Source organism: Manis javanica, chromosome 2 (assembly GCF_040802235.1).
Source record: "Manis javanica isolate MJ-LG chromosome 2, MJ_LKY, whole genome shotgun sequence".
In the NCBI taxonomy this organism is placed as follows: domain Eukaryota; kingdom Metazoa; phylum Chordata; class Mammalia; order Pholidota; family Manidae; genus Manis; species Manis javanica.
The window spans coordinates 61,220,820-61,244,965 of record NC_133157.1 but is presented as its reverse complement, the minus strand read 5'-3'; the positions used below and the strand labels follow the sequence as shown (position 1 = coordinate 61,244,965).

General features: G+C 37.3%; 1 protein-coding gene across 1 annotated transcript in view; it reads left to right on the top strand.

The window, feature by feature from the left end:
* Positions 1-307: 307 nt before the first annotated feature.
* Positions 308-24,146, top strand: part of PDCD1LG2 (programmed cell death 1 ligand 2) — a 76,551-nt gene continuing 52,712 nt past the window's right edge. The window contains exons 1-5 of the mRNA XM_073219851.1: positions 308-382; positions 707-876; positions 12,496-12,564; positions 20,777-21,081; positions 22,476-23,872. Coding sequence (XP_073075952.1) covers positions 308-382; positions 707-876; positions 12,496-12,564; positions 20,777-21,081; positions 22,476-22,558 — 702 coding nt within the window. The 3' untranslated portion in view covers positions 22,559-23,872. The remainder of the gene's footprint in view (positions 383-706; positions 877-12,495; positions 12,565-20,776; positions 21,082-22,475; positions 23,873-24,146) is intronic.

Genomic DNA, 24,146 nt, shown 5'->3' with positions numbered 1-24,146 from the left:
AGGTATTTGCAGATGTAGTAAGTTAAGGTTAGATCATACTGGATTAGGGTGGACAATAATCCATTGGCAGGTGTTCTTATAAGACAAGGAGAGGACCCTCAAAGATGCACACAGAGAGAACATCAAGATCAAGACAGATTGGAGTGATGCAGCTGTAAACCAAGAAGAATGTCAGGGCTTGCTAGGGGCCACAGAAGCTCAGAAGAGGCAAGGAAGCATTCTTCCCTGGATCCTTCAGAAAGAGGGTGGCCCTGTGACACGATTTCAGAATTTTAGCCCCCAGAACTGTGAGAGAACTATGACTACAATGTCTACTGTTTCAAGCCACCCGGTTTGTGGTAATTTGCGACGGCAGCCCAAGGAAACTGATAAGGATGCCTGTGTAAAGTTTCTGATGCAGAGCTAGAACATGCTGGTATTCTTTGCCTCCCCTTCACCTACTTAGTTTGCACCAGCTTTCCCAGGCACACAGCTCAAGGGGTATCTGCATGCAAAGAAGCAATGCTGAAAGCAAAACCAAAAGTTCTCAGTAGGCTGGGCTTCAGTCCATTCCTCAGAACAGTTTCTGATTTGAATTACCATTACCCTTCTGTTACCAGGAAGCCTGAGCTGGATGGAGATGACAGCATCTTTTCTTCTCTTCCTTAATGTACCTTTTCTGATGCCTTTTTGTTACTCATCTTCATATGGTCCCTCTGCCAGCTAGAAGCAGGCTTGGCTTGGAGCTTCTGCTTGTTGCAGTGGTCTAGGCAGCAATTTTTGTTTTGTTTTGACTGTTGGTTTAGTTGGCTTCTGTGAGGCAGTCTGCCGCAAAGAGAAACTGGTTGTTTTATTTTCTTTTGTATCTTTGCCTGAGGAGTGCTGCTACATCCTGATGTGAGTATTAAGTGGGTTAAGATTTTCTCGTACCTGGAGTTGGTGTAGACTATGCTGAGATGCTGTGGTGGGGTCATTGTAGGCACATGTTCTCTCCACATCATTAGAGGTAGGAGAAATTCTCTCAGCCATTGTGCTCAGGGACACAAACTAATTTTCTCCTGTCCCCCAAATAGTAGGGGCTTGCTTGTCCCTCCATTTATTATTCTTGTTGGGCAGTTTTATGAGGTAAGATTTTTTTTTCTGCACAAAACGTGCACTGAAAAAAAACAATTTTTGAGATTATGCCTCAAAAGGAACTTAAAATTTTGTTTTCCTGAATCTGACATTTTTTTATGATTATCGCTTTGGCAGGCAGTCAGTCTTCCAGGTTGGCAGGCAATCAATATTCCAGGCTAGCCTGAGTTTATAAGCTATACTCTAAGAATAAGCTGTTTAAAAATTTTTAAGAATTATAATTGCATTGACTTATAAGATAGGCAGCTATTATTTAACAGAAGCATGATTTGGGACCTACCAGAAGGCTTATTTTTCTATATAAAATGATGAGAGAAATGTTAGCAAAATGAAAAAAATTGCAACTATTGCTATTTATTGCTCACGACCTGAATATACATAAAAAAGAAATGACAATGGATTCATGTGAGGGGAGCTGAAGTGAGGAGGTGAAGCTTGAGTGAAATTGCCTACTAATAAGGTCTTCTAACCCTAAAATTCTATGATTCTATGAAAGTAGAGGAGACATACACTGACTGCACAGAAAAAATATTTAGTGTGAGCAGTTATCAGACAGTCATATCAGGAGTCAAATGCCAGTTGACCTAGATATTCTCCAAGCTCCCTTCCAAGCCCAAGATACTACAAAGATTGCAGTATCAATCTTGCCACTCAAAACTGGTCTATTCACCTTCATTACCTGAACTCTCACTATCAGCAGGCTCTTCCTTGACTACTGCTTCAGGGTGTCTTCTCCTCAGATTTCCTCTGTCTGTGAGCCTTTCCATTAAACTGGAGCTCTTCATAGGCAAGAAACACACCTTTTAGGTTCTCTGAATTCCGAGTGCCTAACACAGTACCTCATAACATGCATATGTGCTTATTGGGTGCTTGCTGAGCTGTTGAATTAATTGATTTGATGAAATGACAAGTGAATCACCAGATGTGCAATATTTGTGCAACATACAGGGGGCAGCTTGGGGGTGATTTGAGAAAGAATTGTTGCAGATGTCCTCAGAGACAGTGTTATATAGAGGTCGTGCTTCAGAGCCAGCTCAATGTACAATGTGTGGGATAGTGATATAGATTGTTGTGTGTCATTTTTATTCAAATGGTAATGTTGAAACACACCATATGCCTTAACCATGTCATACTTGGGTTACCCTATAAATGCAACTGCAGCTTGACATCCTCATCTCACACTCTGCTCTTCCTGAAGCAGGTATGCCTCAGCTTCTATTCCCTAATCTTCAAATCAACTCAGAATTCCAGGATAGATAAAGGAACCTGAAGGTTTATTCAGCCCCAATCACCTCGGGGCCTTACAGCACTCTCTGACACCCCTAGGGGCTGGTTCCCAGATCTGATCTCTCAACCTCTCTGTTAGCTGTTTCTTGGGATTTTCCTCCCTTAACTATGAGATACTGCAATGCAGAAGCTTTTCATATTCTTAGGGCCATTTCTTCTCTGCCTTCTCTAGTCTCCTATCCTGCTTTCCAAATTTTGGGGCATTCCTCAAAGTTCAGATCTTTTCTTTCTAATGTTTCTTTTTATACTCTCTCCCCTCCCCAGATAATTAATTAATTCCCCAATGTAAACTAACATTTCCATATTGGGAATACTTCTTTATCTCTAGCCCTGAACTGTGTCCCAAACTTTAGACCTACGTTTTTCTTGAATGCCTTGCCTTATCTTGTGACTCAAACCCAACTCACAGTATGTCCTCTAAAAATTAGCTCTTAATCTTATATTTTATTCCCCCACCCCCCTTAACAGTACCAATATTGTTTTGATAGTCTGGCCCCAAAACCAGTCAACTTACTGCTTCTCTTTCTTTCCTGTGTGGCTGATCACTTGTCAATTGTTTTGTCAAGTCCTGTCAACTGTCTTACAATAAGTTTCTCCTTCCTCTCCCTTTCTTCCCTTGACTCTAAATCAGAGGCTTCACCAAACATCTGGATGAATACCGTGACCTCCTAGTTGAGTGTCATCTGGCTTTTAGTTCCACTCTTCCTCCTCCATACTGGAAAAAAGAAATACGCACAAATTTAATCTATTTCAACCACTCCTATGGTACTATCACTCAGTTTCTGAGTGACTTTCATTGTATCACATTGCAGCTCTACCTGGCATTAAGCCCTTGATGTTCTCATCTCATCCTGTATTACCAGCCAAGTTAGGCTGTTCTTTGTCAACAACAAGCCCTGTGTGTTTGTACCTCTGAGACTTTGCTTCTAGGCTACCTGCAGTGCCTTCAAAAGTAGCTCCAACTCTCCAAATCCTACCAGTGCTTCAAAGACTCAGTTCAAATCCCACCTACCTGGGAAGTCTCCCTCCTCCTAGTCAACTTTCAGAATTTTTGCATTTTTATGCAAAACCTTTTAAACCACTTCTTACTATTTTTCATGTGTATATAATTTTAGCCTTCTTACTATTTATAATGCCTTTAAGGGCAGGGACCCTTTCTTACACGAATCCTTCTATTGATTCTCCATAGTCTAATTCAAAGACTTGCAAAAAGTGGGAGTGCAGTGCTTAAGGGCCTAAAAAAGTTGAGAATGCAATTTGAATTTAAGTTAAATTTGAACTTAAGTTAAATTGACAGGTGTCTCGTAATGCCTTGCTCAGAGCTTTTCCACTGTGCCTTGAAGAGAAGCAGCTTCCATAGGAAAAGCAAAGGCAGGGCAGCAATCTGAGTGAGACTTTTTACGAATCTAAAATGAGTATCTTTCACTTCTCACTGTCAAGCCTGAGCATCTCTTCACCAAGAGGGCCCTTTTTGACTTCTACTGGAGCCACCAGAAAGTGTTCTCAAATTTGATATCTTATGTTGTTCTGCTCCATTTCATATCACAATTTGACCTCAACCACTATGAGATGTAAACTGATCATTTGATTAAAAACTACTTTTCTATTTCTGTTCCAGTATATTCACTAGAGGCCATCTTCCCTGATAAAATAGCTACACCAAGCACCCTGTGCTTGATGGAAAGTCTAGCAAAAACAAACACATACATAGGGAATGTACAATTAAGATGAAAAGGGACAGCCATGCAGGCATAAACAGTTAGATATTTATATCCAAAACAGAGGTGAATTTGCAAAGAGGAGCACCAAGAGGGGGTATGGGGGTTTGAACACCTCCATTTCATCTTGTGGAGAAGAGTCATCACAATGCTCATTTGGCCAAAGGAGTCCCTTACACATGGATGCTCTTTAAATGACGCATTGAGTTCATTAATTTTGGCAGTACACTCCGTAGGTGCTCTAAATAAACTCTTCCAGCCCTTGCCTGCCTGGGTATAAAAGATTTCATGCTTCCCTAACACTAAAGTTCCAAGAACATTCTCTTTCAGAAAATCTGGTTCTCCTAAGGAACCCAGAGGACAGGGTAATTATCCAGATTAACTAATATTTTAAGAGAGGTTGGTGAGGGGTTTGATATACCTGCAGAAACATTCTTTTGTATGTTTATAACCTTGTAAATAATCTTACCGTTAAAAAGTGATCACCTCCTACCTCTTACGGAAACTTGCTTCAAATTCACCCTTTGCTTGTTCCCCAGACGATGACATCCCCACACTATTAGCAGCCCATTCTGTTGCAAGTGGTTCTCATCAATGGAAGCTTCTTTCTTATTGGGTCCAAAATAAACAACCTAATTAAGTTTCCTGTTTCTCCAGTAGAGGAAGGAGCCAACTGGGGGTCAGTTATCTCAGATTCCTGGGTAGGATGCTAAATTGTTATGCATGAAGCACTCATTCATGTGTCCATTCAGCAGTCATAAGGACCTAATAAAGTAGAGAAAGCTCTTGTTCTAACAGGGAAGACAGAAGTGTAACAATTCACATACCAGTAATAAATGAACTGCTAGAGGTAAGTAACAGATACAATTTTGGCAGAAAAAACAGCTTAAGGCAGGAAAAGCTTATCCACTTGTGTTAAATATGTAAGGATGAAGGTTGCTTGAGATATTTATGATGCCACACAAATTTGTTAAGCTCATAAAAAAATTGAGATAGAGAAAAACTAAGATCAGAAAAAATAAGAAGAGATCATATGTGAGAGATTAAATTCTCAAAGCACCTGTGAGGTCCTAGTCACGGAAAGTGTATGTATTTCTCTGTGGCTAAGACAGGAAGGGCTGGGTCAGCGGAACTTTACCTTGTAAGTAATGGAGGTTATTGGAGTCTTTGAAGTAGACGTGACATGGTCAGATTTGATTATTCGGTATTCAGGAGGTTGTTCTGCCTGCTAGGTAAAGGGATAATTCATTCAACAAATAATAATCAAGTGCCTACTTACTGCCAGACACTGTTCTAGGGTTTGAAGGCATAGTAGCAAGCAAAAAAAAAGATCCTTCTCCTTTTAGTGATTAAATTCTTCTGAAAGATGGCAGGCAATGATGTAATAAATGAGCATATTGTATGGGATGTTAGATGGTAACGAATGCTTTGTAAAAGGGATGCTGGAGGGATGAAACTGTTGCAATTTTACATAAGGTAGCTTCACTAGAAAGAGCAGAGAAAGTCTCTGGGTGTAGGGATATGCACACTGCGTCAGAGTATGCCCTTGGGGAAATGAATCTGAAGAAGCCTCATAGGCCTGGAAGCAGGCGCAGGGCTATTTGGGCAGGGAATTGCAGCATCCCAAGAAGCCAGATTGTTATGGGTAGTCGGGGGACATCACGGGCTCCAGATGACACCTCTCAGCTCTACAAATACCTCATGGTGTAGAGACAGGTATGGCCTCTGTTGGGTCCTCTAGAGCAGGAGGCTCAAAGCAGAGGCCCTCTTGCAAGACTATCAAATGGATTTAGGATTTTACTCTCAGTGAAATATTAAGCCATTGAAAGGTTTTGAGCAGACATGAATCGACTTACATTTTTAAAGAATTCCCCTGGCTGCTGTGTTGAGAATCAGCTGTTGGACGGCAAGGTTAGAATCACAGAGTTCGGTTATATGGCTGTTGTAGTAATCACCACGAGAGATGATAATGGTTATCAGGCTGTTATGGAAGCAGTGAGAAGTGGTCCAATTCTGGATATATTTCAAGAAAGGGCCTATAGGATTTGTTAATAAATTAGAATCAGGGGAGAGAAGAAAGGAGTCGAGGATGATGCCAATGTTTGTGTCCCTTCTCAACAAATGGATGATGGAGCAGAAGGAAGCATGGCTAAAAGGTAAAAATGTTTTGTTACTATTGGCATTGTAGGAAAATGAGGCACAACAAGTTTTCAGAAACTGTTCAAGATCTTAGAAGCTAATAGTCTGTAGACCAGGATTTGAACTCAGATGTATCTGACTTTAGAGCATAAGCTCTTTACCATTGCATGGGCATATCCCTAGAAGAAAGAAGGCTGCAGGTTGGAAAGTACCTTTATAACAGTGTCTATCTCCCAGTTAACTCAAGGAGACAGTGCGGAAGAAAAGTCCTCTTGGATAAGCCAGAAAAAAGGGAAGCTAGAGCCAGTGGTGGGTGAGTCAGGAGTCCTTTCTGTTACCAGAAGTGCATGTTACATGCTATCCTTTTATGTTCTAGAAATAAGAATACTAGACAAGTGCCAGCCTGCAGGTGCAGCTTAATATGATATCTTTGCGGGATATATTTGCATTTTCAATAAGGAAGAGAGTTCTTGATCTAACTCAGTCTAACTAAGGTATGCCTTTAGCATTTCCCTATAAGAAACACTTGATTCTGTTCCAAGTTGTTACCTGCTGTAATATCTCCCTCCCTAAAACAAAAATAAGAGTAAAGTCCACTGTGAACCTCACATTCACTTCTAGCTACTGCCTCACTTCTCTTCTCCCTTTTATAGCACTCTTTGCTAAAGAGTTACCTATATTCTGTTGTCTCCACGTCATATCTCTATTTTCCCTCAAATCCACAAAGGCACTCTTCTGTACCAAACCCACTGTACCATGCTTATCAGGGTCATCCATGATCTCCATATTGCTAAATTTAGCTCTCAGGAGCATTTGGCTCAACTGATCACTTGCTCTTTGTAGTACTGTGTTTTAATCTCTCAGTTTTATTATTATTTAGGTATGGTGAAGCCCACAGGTCAGGCGATGACTGTTAATAAAAAAATAATTTGTTATACTCATAGATCCCAAAAGAAGGAGGCATGGCACACCACAGGGAGCCACCCAGGGGAGCACCAGCATCAGATAGGAGGCACAGGGAGAAGAGAAAAAAAAAGAAAGAGAGGCAGGAGGAAAGATAAAAAGGAAGGAAAGGAGGGAGGGAGGAAGGAAGGAAGAAAAGAAAAGGAAAGAGAAAGATGTGAAGATAGCTTCAGAGACTTATGAAACAACACCAAATTGCCTAACATGTACATTAGGGCCCCCAGAAGGAGAAGAGGGAGAGAAAGGGAGAGCAAATCTTATTTGAAGAAATAATGGCCAAAAACTTCCCTAACCTGGGGCAGAAAACAGACATCCAGCTCCAGGAAAACCAGAGATTTCCAAATAAGAGAAGCCTACAGAGACCCACACCAAGACGTATTATAACTAAGATGACAAAAAATAAAGACAAGGAAAGAATATTAAAAGTGAAGAGAAAAATAATTTGTTAAACAAAAGGAACCCCATAAGATGATCAACAAATCTTTCAGTAAAATTTTTGCAGGCCACAAGTGGCATGATATATTCAAAGTTATGAAAGAAAAAAAACTTCCAACCAGAATCCACTGCCCTGTAGTTACCATTCAGAAGTGAAGGAGAGATAAAGAATTTTCCAACAAGCAAAGGCTAAAGTCAAGCATCACCACTAAATTGACATTGCAAGAAATGTTAAAGGGACTTCTTTAAGCTGAAAAGAAAGGGCATTAATTAGTAATAAGATCACCTATGAAAGAATAAATTTCAATGGAAAGGTAAGTATATATTAAAGGTAGTATATTAATCACTTATAAAGCTAGTATGAAGGTTAAAAAACAAAAGTAGTAAAGATAACAATGATTATAATAATTAAGGGATACACAAGATAAAGAAATATAATATGTGACTTCATGAAACATGAAGAGGGGAGAATAATAATGTTGAGCTTTACTATGAGGACAAAATTAAATTATTTTTAAGTTAAAATAGACTGTTATAGTAAGTTGTTATATGCAACCCTTGTGATTGCCCCAAATGAAAACCTATACTAAATACATAAAAATAAAGAGCAAAGAATATAAGCATACCACTAAAGGAAGTCATCAAACTAGAAAGGAAAAGAGCAAGAGAAGAAAAGAACATAGAGGAAGTACAAAGACAGTCAGAAAATAATTAACAAAATAGCAATAAGCACATACCAATCAATAATTATTTAAATGCAAATAATTATAGTCAATGAGGTAAAAGACCTGTATACTGAAAACAATAAAACATTAAAGAAAGAAACTGAGAAGACACTAATAAATGGAAAGGCATTCCATGCTCATGGGTTGGAAGAAGTAATGTGAAAATGTCGATGCTATCTGATGTAACCTACAGATTCAGTGCAATCCCTATCAAAATTCCAATGGCACTTTTCACAGAAATAGAACAATCCTAAAATTTGTATGGAAACACACACACATCAAACAGCCAAAGCAATCTTGAGAAATAAGACAAAGGAGACAAGCTTTCAGATTTCAAACTATATTACAAAGCTATGTAATCAAAACAGTATGGTATTGCTTAAAAACACACATAGATCATTTGGAATGAAATAGAAAGCCAAGATGTAAATCCATGTATATATAATCAATTAATTTAAGGGGAAGGAGGCATGAATGTGAAAAGGACAGTTTCTTTAATAATGGTGCTGGGAAAACTGGACAGCCACATGCACAGAAATGAAACTGGATCATTGTCTTACACACCATATTCAAAAATAAAATCAAAATGGAATAAAGACCTAAATATAAGACCTGAAACCATTAAACTCCTAAAAGAAAAATAGGCAATAAACTCTTGAACATCAGCATTACCAGTTATTTTCTGGATATATCTCCCCAGTCAAAAGAAAAAAAGCAAAAATACACAAACAATACTACATCAAACTAAAAAGCTTCTGCACAGTAAAGGAAACCATGAACAAAATGAAAAGACAACCTACTGAATGGGAGAAATATTATTTGCAAATGATATATCTGATAAGGGATTAATATCCAAAATATATAAAGAACTCATAAAATTCAACACCAAAGACCCAAATAATCTGATTGTAAAATGAGCAGAGAACCTGAAGAGACATTTTTCTAAAGAAGACATACAGAGGCTAATTGAAATACATGAGAAGATTCTCAACATCATTAATCACCAGGGAAATGCAAATCAATGAGATACCATCACACATCAGTCAGGATGGCTAGTATAAAAAAGACAAGAAATGACAAATGTTGGTCAAGATGAGAACTTTCATTCACTGTTGGTGGAAATGTAATTTGGTGCAGCCACTAGGGAAAGCCATAGGAGGCCCCTCAAAAAATAAAAATAAAATTACCACATGATCCAGCATTTCCATTTCTAGGTATTTATCCAAAGAAAATTAAACACTAATTCGAAAAGGTAGATGGACTCCCATGTTCATTGTATACTGTCTATAATAGCCACGATTGGAAACAATAAGATCTTTGGAAATAACCTAACCTGTCCATCAATGAACTGGCTAGATGGATAAAGAGACAGTGCAATATTATTCAGCCACAAAAAAGAATGAAGTCTTTCTATTTGCAACAATATGGATAGACCATCACAGCATTTTGCTAAGTGAATTAAATCAAAGAAAAACAAATACCATATGATCTCTCTTATATATAGAATCTGAAGAAAAAAAACCAAAACCAAGCTCATAGATGCAGACAACACATTTGTGGTTGCCAAAGGCAGGGGATGGGTTGTAGGAGAAATGGTGAACTGTTTTGTTTTTGTGTTACTTTAAACAAATTTTTTAAAAACAGGGCTTCTTAGTGAAAAGTTGATTCCATGCCTAGGCAGCAAAGATGTAAAGTCAGTCTAGAACAATGTGTGCCAGGAAGTAAACTTTCCAAGATTAATATAATTATGTGAAAAAGAAACGGAGGTTCTCTTGAAGGGAATTCCACTGGCCAACGTTATGATGATTTAGGCTATTGAAGAACAATGATTGTAAAACAAAATAAAACTCAAAATGAATCAGAGACTTAGTAAAAGAATTAAAGCTATAAAATACTCAGAAGAAAATATAGATGTAAATCTATGTGACCTTAGATTAGGCTGTGGTTTCTTAGATATGACACCTAAATCACAAGCAATAAAAGAGAAAATAGATAAGACTTCACAAAATTAAATTAACTTGTGCTTTAAAATTAACATTGGTACTCCAAAGGACACTATCAAGAAACTGTAAAGACAACTTGCAGAGTGAAAGAAAGTATTTGCAAATCATATATTTGATAAACAGCTTGACAGTCTCTCAAAAAGTTAAACATAGAGTTAATCAAGAAATTCCACTCCCACCTACATACCCAGGAGAGTTGAAAACATGTCCACACAAAGACTTGTGCATGAATGTTCATAGCAGCATTATTTATAAAAGTCAATAAGTAGAAATAATGCAAATTTCCATCAACTGATCAATGGGTAAGATGTTGCATATTTATACAATGGAATATTAGTCATAAAAAGGAATGAAGTACAGATATGTGCTACAATGTAGATGAATCTTGAAATATTCTCAGGAAAAGAAGCTAGACACAATAAACCACATATTATATGATTCCATTTATATAAAGTATCCAGAATAAGGAAATCAATAGAGACAGAAAATAGGTTAGTGGTTGCCAGGGACTTGAGGGAGAAAAAAGAGGAACTGGGAAATTTCTGCTAATGAGTCTGGGGTTCCTTTTTGGGGGTATTGAAAATGATCCAAAATTAGTCTATGGGTTGCACAATTCTGTGAATATACTAAAAACCACTGAATTGTACCATTGAAGTGCCCGTTTTTAAAATATATGTTATATACACATAATCCTTTATTATATGTCAATTATACTTCAGTAAAGCTGTTGAGAAAATTCAATAAATTTAAAGGACAAAGAAAAACATATATATGTATATGTAACTTTGAATAGACCACTTCTCACCTTTACTAGTCCTACCACTCTAATCCAAACTTAACATCATGTCTACAAAAATCATTCCTTATTGATCATCTGCTTCTAATCTTGCCCAACCCATTCTCCTTCCCAACAGTGGTCTATTGTCTATACCAAAGCTGAGTCCTCTTTTAAAAATGTAACGATGAGATCATGTCATTCTCCTGATCTAAATCCTCTGCTAGTTTTTCATCACACTCAGAGCAGCTCTGCTTTTACCTGATTTACATGTATGCCGCAGCTGATTTCCCTTGAAGAAGTGGTTCCATGACTAATAAAACTTCAAAAGTTTCTTTGAGGAGAGAATAGCTGACAGTGGTGTATCCAATCCATCTTGCTTTCAGTCATGAGAATTCCTTGGATGGGAGAGAGCCTGTGAGGAAAGGTGGAAGCATAGGTGACCAAGCAGGACCTAGGCTGGGCACTCACCCAGTGGAGCCAGTTCTCTGCTCCCTTGAAGCCTCACAGGAACAGGTAGTTCAAGTGATGGGCAAACTCAATCACAACACACAAAAGAACTTGACTGCTTAACCTGCTCAGTCAACTATTAAGTATGTATTAAGAACCTAGCTCTGTTCTATTGAGCACTAATCTTTTTCTTATTGAAGTATCATTGATACTCAATCTTATATTGGTTCCAAGTATACAACACAGTGGTTTAACTATATTATTAAATCCTGACCCCACTAGTGCAGTTACTATCTGACAATGTAGAAAGACAGAATCATCGACTATATTTTCCATGCTGTACTATTACCCCCATGACCAACTTATATTATGATTGAGAATTTTTGTGCCATTTTGTGTCCCACACCTTCACCTACCCAACCCAACTCCTCCCCCATGGTAACCACCAGTCTCTTCTACTGAGCACTACTGAATGTCTGGCTCCCAGAGTTCAAGTCCCGCTGGAGAAGATGGTGTGTATTATTCATTTGACAAACCAGATTGATTTTCAAGGGCCTAGTTCTAAAAAAACTGTGGAAGGCTTTGTAGGAGAGACAGAGCTGCAGCTAACCAAAGTGTGGGTGACTCATGGCTGGCTCATATTCAGAAAACGAAGAGCTAATTTGGATTAAAAAAGAGCATCTTGCTTCCTCGTGCCTCATCTCCCCTCAATTCCAGGCAATCGGCCTTTAATTTTTTCTTCCCAGCTCCACTCCACTGCAGTCCACTGCCTCACCCAAAAGATTTGTTTACGAGTCATTTCCTTGTTTTCAGGAGTGAGCAAATCACCAAATCATGAGACCCAGCAAAACTGCAGAGGCCCTGAGACTTTCAATTGTTTATTTCAGATCCATTAAAGACCATGTTCCTTCTCCTGCTAATTTTGAACCTGGGAATGAAGCCTCATCAGACAGCAGGTAAGAAAGGAAAAGGAAGGGGCCCAAGAAAGAGGAGCTGGTGGTGGCCCCTAGCTGAAGCCAATAATGAGAAAGTGATTTTTCAGGCTGAAGGCTTTCACTGAGAGGAAGTGTGGTTACCAGCTGTTCCAAACACAGCAAAAAGAGGGTGCCCAGGGTGGCTTATACATTGCCCACGTACCTGTCTTAAAGAAACAATAACCATTTGGCAGATAAGGAAACTGGAACTCAGAAAAGTTGTTTAATTTACTCAAGATTACATAATTATTAGGTGGCATGGGCAAGCTTCCTACAAAGCCAACGTCCTTTCTACTTGACTATGCAGCTATGATCATGGCAGTCAAGTATGGGTAATCAATCCCTAATCTTCCCACTTTGAAATAGGTTTTTGGAGTTAAATTTGGAGTTAAATTTGGAGTTAAAGAGACCTGGGATCAGAGCAAAAAGAACAATCTTATCCATTATGTTTACTAGGCTTTTTAAAAAATAAGAATATTCATTTACTTGTATATTAAAAGAATTATTATGCCTTTACTTGCATATTGAAAGAAATATTACTTATATAGTAAAAATATAATTTTCTACATATAAGAATCCTTTAAAAAACATATGAGAGCACACAGACTATAGCATCCAATGCTTGAGGAGAGCCATGGCTTTCAGGTTGGCCAGACTGACGACCTCACTTCTCTCATTGCTCTTATGGATCCCTAGACCTGCACTTTTCATTGAGAAGAAAAAAAAGATTGCATTGGATCAGTACAATTCCTTATTAGCCTGTCTATGTAAATTTCTGTATTTAAATTTTAAAAATAATGCTTGGCAGTATTGTTACTCATTACAAAAACAAAAACAAAAATCAAAACAACCCAAATGCCCATCAACAGGAGAATGCATAAATTGTAGTATATTAGCAGAAAGTAATAATATACAGCATGCAGATTAATTACATCATGCAACTACATCTAAGAATCATAATAGCATAATACTGAGTTAAAAATATCAAGCACAGAAGACAACATACCGCACAATGTCCTTTTTGTAAACAGTATATTGCTTAGGCTGATAGATGATAGATAGATAGATGATAGATAGATGATTGATAGATAGATAGATAGATAGATAGATAGATAGATAGATAGATAGATAGATAGAAGCTAAAAATTAAGCAAGAGATTGAACATGAAACAATATTCAGGATGATGATGACCTTTGGGGGAAGTGATAGCATATATATCATTAGTAATGTTCTAGTTCTTGGGATGGGTAGAAGGTTCACAGGTGCTCATTTTATTTAATTCAGTATCTTTTAATTTATTTCTGTATTTAAACCTTCCTACTGTAAAATTCTGAGAACTACAAGAAACAGATATAAAGCATCATGTTACTATAAGTTGAACACTTTTGTAACCACCACCCAGGTCAAATAGTAGAACTAACTGTGCCAGCCTCCCCAGAAACACTTCACACCTCAGTGCAACATAATCTCCTCCTCATAGCACTATCCTGTCTGCCCTTTTTCTCCATTAAAAAAATTACTAAATATTACTGAAAAAAATCTTAGCAAGAACTCAGTATGCATGTTCTTTATAGTTTCCAAATCAGCAAATATAGATATCCCTCATTTTCAAGTGGCTCTGTATATTTCATTAGACATGCTGTAATTTAACCAGTCCTTTATTGATGGAAACTACAGTTATATCTTTTGTTTTGTTTTGCTTTGTTTTGATGGATTAATGCTTGGGGAAAAAAAGTGTTTCCTAAAGACTGTCATGAAAATTGACTCTGAGTATGACTCAAGGAAACCATTTATCTTGAACTCTTTCCTTGCTTGCATGCTCTGTGGATGCTCTGCTGTGTTAACTATAAAATAACTTAAGGTTTGAAGTGAAAAATTAGAAGAAAACAGCTTCATTTCATTTTTAATTTGTTTTTAAATTGATATACAGTGAAACTTACTCGATTTCATAAAACCATGTATGAGCTTTAATAAATGCATAGTTATATAACCACCACACGATCAACATCCAGAATGGTTCCACACTTGAAAGCACACAAAAAACCCTCCCCCAATTCTTAAGCCCAGGCACCCACTGATCTACTCTCTTTTCCAGAATGTCCTATAAATGGGATCACTCATTAAATACTGTTTGTCTGGCTTCTTTAACTTAGCATAAGGCATTTGAAATTTATTCATATTGTTGTATGTATTAATAGTTCATTCCTTTTTGTTGTTTAGTAGTTTATTCCACTTTACGTGTTTACCACTTTTTGTTTATTCATTTCCCAGGTGAGGGACTTTTGGTTGTTTCCTACTTTTAGCAATTATGAATAAAGTTGCTATAAATATCTGTATATAGGTCTTTATGGGAATATAGGTTTTCCTTTCACTTGGGTAAACACCTAGTAGTAGGATTGCTGCATCATATGATAAGTATATATTTAACTTCACAAAACCATCAAACATTTCAATAGTGGCTATACCATTTTTATATTTCCATCAGCAAAGCATGAGGGTTCCAATTTTTCCATATCCATGGTAGTGATGTCATTTTCTAAAGTCATTCTAATAGGTGTGTGGAAGTATCTCATTGTGATTTAATTTGCATTTCCCTATTATCTAGCAATAATAAGCATATTTTCACAGACCTATTAGATGCATATATCTTCTTTAGTGAAGTGTGTATTCAAATAATTTGACCATTTTTAATTGGGTTGTTTATTTTATTAAGTTCTGAGTTCTTTATATATTCTGGATATAAGTCCTTTATCAGACATGTGATATGCAAAGATTTTTCTCCCAGTCTGTGGTTCATCTTTTCCTTCCCTTAACAATGTCTTTTGAAGAGCAAAGGTGTTAATTTTGAAGAAATCCAATTTATCAATTTTTTTCTTTTGTGGTTGTGCTTTCGGTGTCACAACTAAGAATTATTTGCCTAAACCAAAATCTAAAAGATTTTCATCTATGTTTTCTTCTAAACATTTTATTTTGTACATTTTACATTTAGGTTTATAATCCATCTTGAGTTCATTTTATATAAGGTGTGAAGTATAGATTAAGGCTTATTATTTTTGCATATGGAAGTCCAGTTGCTCCAGACCCATTTGTTGGAAAGACTATCCTTTCTCCATTGAATTGCCTTTGCACCTTTGTCAAAAATCAGTTAACCGTATTTGTAAGAGTCTATTTCTGGACTTTCCATTCTGTTCTATTGATCTATATATATATTCTTTTGCTTATATGACAGTCTTTTGATTGCTGTAGTGTTATAGTTCATTTTTTTCTTTATATTTTCATTTCAAAATCTAAGGACACCTTATAACCCATATACATTTAAGAGGAAATATTTTTGTACTTTTTCATGTCTTGAAGGAAAAAGAAACCCCAAGCTTACTCCTTTCATTGATATTTCCTTCTTTCTTCATCCTCTAGAAATGGAAATAACCAGGGGGTACAAGACCATGGCAATGCAGGAGGTCACTCTAGGGCAGGGACCACCTCCTGGGTTGTTCCACTTAGCTTATCTGCAGTCTCCAAAACTACTTCTGCTGACCTCTGAGATATACAAAAGAAGAATCAGGTTGGGGAGCGTATTTCTAAGAAGTCAGATGTCTCTGTGCAGTGTTCCTACAAAGAGGAGTGCACAAGTCAGATGCCCAGTGCAAGCTTCTATCCTAGAACAGGAACTAGAATTTTCTGACTGTGGCTGTGTAAGCCAGCCCCCCACATTTCAAGGACATAAGGTAGGAAGTCTGAAAAAAATGTAAGCCTCTGTTGTTAAATGGAAAAAAAAAGTATAAAATTAGCTTAAAGAGGAAGCTGTCTTGAGAGGTAATGCAAATGATTTGTGTTTTCTGGAGATGTGACAGGTGCTGACTTATTGATGCCTGATTGCAAATAAAATGTGAAGTTCCCCCAAGAACTTTCAAAAAGGCTCCAGCATTACTTTAGCCAGCTGCTTTAATCTGCTAAAGAACCTACATAAATAAATTTTTAATGCCCTGGCCAAGTCTTTACCCTTCAGTTTAGTCAGGGAGCTGTGAATGGGAAAACTTTTGTCTGCTTAATTTGATAGTTGTAGAAATTTTCCAATTTTCTCCTTTGACTGATAACTTCAGGAGTCCAATGGTAGGTCAAAGCTTAATTTAATAACCATATGGCATATGAACTACAAAACAAATGTCTTCTCTATAGCATTAAGTTGAAAAGTATATCAATCCCATTCATAGATGTAGTATATACCTGCCAGTAGATATATAGTCATATCTGTAGAGTTTTGAGAAGTACAGGCTTTCAAGACACAGAGATATGTATTTGAATTCTAACACCATAAGGTGCCATTCTTTGACCTTGGGCAAGCTGGATTTCTTCTTTAAAGCCTACTTACCCCATCTGTTTGATGGAGGTAGTAACATCTATCTTCCAGAATTTTGGGAACATCAAATGAGATAATGATGTAAAGTTTAACTTAGTGTCTGCCTCATTGTGTTTAATAAATGTTGACTATTACTCTACTTCCCAATAAAAGTCCAAGTGCAGACTAGTGTTGTAACACTGCTTCTTAAATATTAATGTACATTGAATCACTCCAACCTTGTTGAAATGCAGATTCTGCCTCTCTGAGTCTAGGGCAGGGCCCAAGATTGTGCATTTCTAACTAGCTTCCTGGTGAAGCTGAGGACACTTTGAATGGCAGGATGGTAAAAGATGTTTGCAAGTGCAACTGTCTTATTTGTCTAAACAATGGTCCTCAATACTTTCTTCACATTAGAAGCTCTCAGAGAAGTTAAAAAAAAAAAGATGCTGGCCTCAGAAAAGGATTCGAATTTAATTTTAAAGTATCTAAAGTAGGGCCTGAGTATCAGTATTTTTTAAAAGCCTCCCAATTGATTCCATTGGCGGCCAAGGCTGAGGCCCTCTGCTTAGTGGTTCTAATGTGCAGCCAGGCTTGAGAAAAACCTCTTCACAAAATTGTTTGCAAGACTATTTTGATTTCCTCTGTAATTTACAGTAAGTAAGAATATTTTAGGATTTCAAAATATATTACATTTCCTAAACTCTTCATTTAATACAGAGCAATCAAGTTCAAAGCTTTGTATGTCCTAGAGGCTTTAATTGGGGCAAAATTAGAGCAAATAACAGTCTTCTAATTATTCTGACCTACTCAGATACGTGGTTCATGTTTGCTAATTGCTCTTTTTTCTTGTGAGCATTAGCTGAAAAATGTCACCTGCTTGAGAGGTAGCATACTTTATGCTTACAATCCCTGTACACACACTTTCTGTACAAGGCAGAAGGGAAAAGCAAGCAGAAAACGGATTTTTGTCAAAGGCCCAGATGGTAAACAAGGGAGTTCTGCTGTATGGTATGGGGAATTCCAGAGGAAGTAATAGGTGTTCCCTCTCTCATGAGAAGAAAGCACAAGTGTGGTAAATAAATTTGCTAAATAAATTCAATAGATACTACACCCAAAGTCTTCTAATTCCTGTTATATCTCAGACTCAGCAACTAACCTTTCTTGCAAGACCCACTGCTCTGCCCTGTTTCCTGTTTTATCACTGTAATAAAATAAGAGAAGGAAGTATTATGAGAGTAAAAGAAGTATTCCTGAACCTGGCACATAGAAAATGGTTAATACGTATTTGATGAATGAATAAACAGGGCAGAGTGGATCTGGTATCAGGAGGCTCTGTCTTAGTTATAAGGGCACCTAATAACTCAAGTTTTTTGAAATGATTCCCAAGATAAAGGGATCTACTCTTAAGAAAGTACTATTATGGAGACCCAGGTCAGTTATTACAAGTATTCAGTGAATTCCATGAAATGGAATCATGTGGCAATTTCAGAACCACAACCCATCTTTTCATAGTTGCCATCCCAGAGACTTCTCAACCTGGTGAGGCAAATGTAGGTGTGATTAGCATTGTTTTACACAGAAGCATTCACATTATAGCCCTGCCCTGCCCTGATCCTGCAGAAAAGAATGCCAGGCAGATGTGTACCATAGATCTCTGTTACAAAAGCATATTGATATTATAGTCATAGTTATAACAGTGGTCAGAGGCAAGCTATAAACTTGTCAGTCACTTCTGATAAATCTCAAGTTTGTGTAGTAACAATACCAAGTATGCTGTACAGTGACCAAGAATGCCAATTTGTGCGATCATGGGCAAGTTGCAATTTGATAAGAGGAAATCAGATGTGGATATGGGTAGGCTCATTCTTTCTTTCTTACTCTTCCTCTTTCTGGCATTTATTTGCCAAACCCTTAACTAGAACTTAGTGTGAGCTAGGCACTGGAGATATGAAAACAAACTCAACTTGGTCACTGCCTTCAAAGACTTGCAGGATATTAGGAGGAAAAACTTAAGTCAGAAGAGAATTGCAGTGTGAATCATTCAAGCAAGAGAAAACACAAAAATTATTTATACTGTGAAATCTGTTGCCCAGGATGGTCAGGGAATGGACTCTCCTGACTAATAAAATATTATGATTAATAAAGAAAGGCCATGTATTCCATTTATGGATTACCACTGTCCCAAGAATTAAAACATGATATAATAGAAAGGAACCAATTTTTGCTGACCACCTACTCCTTGCCAAAATAAGGCACTTCTCATGCGCCATTTGGTTTTCAACACAATACTGACAAGTAAATATTAACCTTGTACCTTTACAGATAAAGAGGCTGAGACTTGGAGATTAAATGACATGTTCAAGATCAAAAGGCTCAGGCCATCATACAGTCAGATTTTGAACCCATGTTCATCTGTTACTAAATACCATGCTCTTTTCATACCAGTTTTATATGGAAACAACTCCTCGAATAGGATAGGCTTAAGAACCATCCCCAAATACTTGCTGAGTAGATGTTTTGGCTGAATAAATTAATAAATGAATGAAGCAAGTTACTGAATATAATTTGATCTAATCTTCTGTCATGATTCAGAAACTACTTCAGGATCTTGCTATACCTCAGTCATAATGCATATCCATTCTTTAGTGATGAAAGCAGCATAATTCTGTACAGTTTCTCTCCACTCACTTTATTCATGCATATACTGCCTTCATTAGTTTTACTGTGTTTGACCACCCTTTATCCTGTTGTTTTTTGTAGAATTCTTAAAATCAACTCATCTTTTATTTTTTAAATGAAACAGTATACTGGTAAATGGAAAACCAGTATTACTGGTACTGGTAAGTAGAGGATATGAGCAAAAATAAATACAATGAAAGTACAGTGGTATTTATATTACCAGATACTAATATCTGTTGTTTTATTAAAAGGAAAAATAACATTTGTTAGAGGTATGAGAATCTAGTTGCCAATTTATGTAACTTGAAGGATTGAAATAGAATTGAAGAGGGAATAAGTTTCTCTGTGAATAACCCGACTCCATTTAGGCTTTAATACTGCCCTGTCTGAAATCATTTTGCATACTTCTAGTGGTATGTTTCTCACATTTTGGGGAGATGCTATTCCAATGATAACTACAGATTTGGAATCCAAACATCTGAATGGCTTTGAATTTTAGCTACTAACTGTATATCCTGGAATGAACCTTTTTGAGCCAGTTTCCTCAACAATAAAATAGTAATGCTACTATGTATTTCATGATCACATTCTCAGGATTAAATGATATACTTACGAAAACCCTAGCACATGCCTGGTGAATAGTAGGCATACACTAAAATATTAGTTACATTCTTCCTTTCCCCTTGTTGATAGAAAAGGAGAAGCTTGTTCAGTGGGCTTGTCTGATGTGGTAGTTAAGGATACTTGGGACTTGACAATACTTGGGTCTGATCCTGGCTGTGCAATCTTAGACAAATTGCTTAACCTTTTTGTGTTTTAGTTTCATTTTCTAAAAAGGATATGTGTCTACCTTGTTGGCCTCCTGGGAAGACTAAATGAGATTGTGTGTTAGCTGAGGCCTAATACATAATAAGAATTCAAGAACTGATAGTTATTATTATTACTATCACTGATGATACTATCACTGATAAGAGCAGTCAGCCACACAGGTGGGGAGGTTTGAGAGGAGAACACTACCTCAGAGCAGTGCTTCAAGAAAGGAGCCCAAGGGAATGTCCAAATAATGACAGGTATCTTTTGGAAAATGGATGTGGGATGGGTGTCCTTAGCTTCCACTCTGTACAGAACTGAAATGTGAAGGCAGGCAATAGGAGAATGTCTTATTTTCTGTTCAGCTTTATTCACAGTGACAGTTCCAAGGAAGTATACACAGTAGACTATGGCAGCAATGTGACCCTGGAGTGTTACTTTGACACTGGAGGTCATGTGGAACTTGGAGATTTAAGAGCCAGTTTTCAAAAGGTGGAAAATGATACATCCTTGCACAGTGAAAGAGCCACTTTGCTGGAAGAGCAGCTGCCCCTGGGGAAGGCATTATTCCACATCCCCAGAGTCCAAGTGAAGGATACGGGGCAGTACCGCTGCCTGATCATCTATGGAGTCGCCTGGGACTACAAGTACCTGACTCTGAAAGTCAAAGGTGAATAGTTTCAAGGGCTGGGATTTGTGAAGGTAAGTCTCCAACACAGGATATAACATTAGCTACAAGCCCACTAAAACTAGCTCAAGCAAAAACTGGAAGAATGGTTATAAAGAAACAGCTATCTCAGAAAGCAAAAGCACCTGCTCAGAAATATTTTTTTGACATCTGAATATAAAGCAGTTGAGGTGAGAATAAATCGGGGTAGAAGTTGCAGGAATAAAATGGGTCTTTTGGAAAATGAGTCCCTGAAAGGAAAGGAAGGTGCCAAAGATAAGCTTTACCTAATTCACAGATCTCCCAAGGAACAACACTGACTTGATTATTAAACTACTCTTTCACACTAACTTTTTCCTCTGGTTCAGTGTTTAAAGCTGTAATTTGACATTCATTAATGGATTAAATATCAGTTTAGTGAGTAGCAACAGGTGGGTGTTTTTCCCCAATAAAATGAATAAACAGGATGAATAGAATAGATTGGGGGACATCACGTATTAGGCTGAGTGTTGCTTTGTGAAACTCTTATTTTCAGAGGGGTGTGTGTGTGTGTTTGTGTGTGTGTGTGTTGTGGTATAAAATATTTTTTTCACTCTGCGTCATACTCTAAAAAGTTTGGAAAATACTTCTCTACCCCAAACCTCATCAATTGCAGATTAAGCAGCTGAAGTCCAGAGAAGTGAATTGGGTGGCCTGAGGGAGCCCCAGTTAGGTCAGTGGCCTTTCCACTGCTCTGGGGTAAAGGCTTTCTCCACCACAGCACAAGCCAAGAATCTAAATCTGAAGAAAATCTTCAGGTTCCTTGGTTTATTCTGGGAAAGGCCTCTTGGGGAAAAACAACTAACACTATGGAAGAAACAGGTTTGGCCTATCCATTGGCATGTGCTTTTCAGCTTTTGTTGACTTTCCTGAGTTAAACTGTGCCAGTGTTTCTCTGCCTCCTCCAGATCACCCTTTAGGCCTTAGAAGATCTGCTGTGTCTTCTGGAGGCTCTGTAGATTTTGATCCCTAAAGATTACTGACCTTGGCAGCAATGCTTTTATGACAAAGAAGGACAGACTAGACTAGACATGAGTATGAATGTTGGTTTCACCTTTGACCTTGGGCAGATGAGTTCACCTTCCATAATCTCACATTTTTCTTATATGTAAAAGGGTAACAATAATAGCACCTCCTATATAGGATTGTTATAAAAATTAAAAGAGATAATGAACATAAAGAATTGAGCATGGTGTCTGGCATATGGTGAGTGTACAAAGGTTTGGTCAAAAGACCCTCAGTTATTACAGAGACAGTGACCTCCTCACACTCCGTTATCAGTGACTCACCAGGATGTAACCTGTAACATTAACGTGGATGTAACTGCCTTCTGTTTTTATTGCATTTCCTATATCCAGGCATCAACTTGGAGGAATTCCGGAACACTGAAGTTAGTCTAAATTCAATAAACGGGAGGAAAGAGGGTTCAATATTCTCATGATCCCCTAGTATACTCAGGTATCTGTACCCCTAAATCACTATCCCCATGGTTGTTGATGTCTCCTTGAATGTTGTAATGCATCTAGGCTCTTTGGGCAATTTGGAGCCAGTCATCCCACTATTTCTTCCCAGCTTAGGGCTGCCCCTCATTCCTGGGAAGGCACTCTGCCTGCTTCCTCACCTAGATCAGGGATGGCTTAGTTGTAGAGCAGATTTATTCTTAAATCTTCATTTATTTATTCCATAAATCTTTACTGGTCTTCAAACTACAGTATATGAGGATCACAAAGACTTTCTAGGGGATGCATAGCACAGGCATTTTTAGGAAATGAACTTCTAGATTTCATCTTCCCCAAATACTCTTCCCCAAATTGAATGTGCCTGAGAGCGTGCCTTACAGGCAAGGATCTCGGGGTTCCCCTAAAACACTTCCTCTTCTATTATTGCTTTCTCCTACTTCATAAAAATTGTACCTCTCATACCTCATGAATATAGGGCATTGCCCTGGGGTGTAAAAAATTCCACAGGGCTAAATTAAAGAGTGATTGGAAATATTTATACCTTAACCAATTTTAATGACTAAAAAATCTTTCTTCAAATCAGGGGGCATCCAACTCTGTTTTCAACACAATTGACAGAGGCCCTAATAGAACTGATAATAAAAAAATGAAGTAAATTTTTGCCATATAAATCATTAAGGCTTTCAGAGGATGAAATGACATTACTGTAATAAAACTGGTTCCATTCTACCTACTTAGTCATATGAGCAAGATTGCTTACCCCTTATAGCTACAAAAAAATGAAAAATAGAAATACATTTGATGCTGAACCTGTCTCATTCCAAACATAAGCCTTATGCATCCTCAGTTCATGAACAAATTGAAAAAGAGAGCCCCATCTGAACCATTAAGAGATACATTACCAGTAAACTTTTATCTTTGTGTTTAATAATTATATTCATATTTTATATTTTGGGTTTACATGTGCTGATAATAATAGAAATTAGATTTCAGTGCAGAAGAAAACTGAATGCGTAAAGCCTCATAATCACAAGAAAAAATTAATTTCAAAAGCTATACATATTTTGTTGCAAAAAAAATAAGGATAATCAAAAAGGAACTTTGAAACATTTTGCATACAAAAATTTTATCCTATAGAAAAACTGGAATGAGAACTGAGTCAAGGACTAAAAAGAAACAATCTAAAACTGACTCTTGAACATATTTTTCAGTGAATGGTGGTGTGTATAAAAGATACCTTTGATATCTAGATGACATTGGATACATATGTAAGAGTGAACTGTTTTCCGAATAAGGTAAATGTTTGTAAAAAAATACTAAATATGTATTTTCTAATACAGAAACCTATGAAAAAATTTAAGAATCCACTTAATAAATGAGGGTGCAAAATACATCACAATTTTTTTAGAATAAATAAAAGGAAAAAAACGTTGAAGACCATCATCTTAGAGCATTCTACCCTGATCAGGGGTCTCTGAAAGGAGCCAGGGAGATCTGGGGCCCCACATAGGGCTCACTTAAATAGAATAAAACTACAGGAAGGGTGTGTTTTTTTTTCTTATATTGATT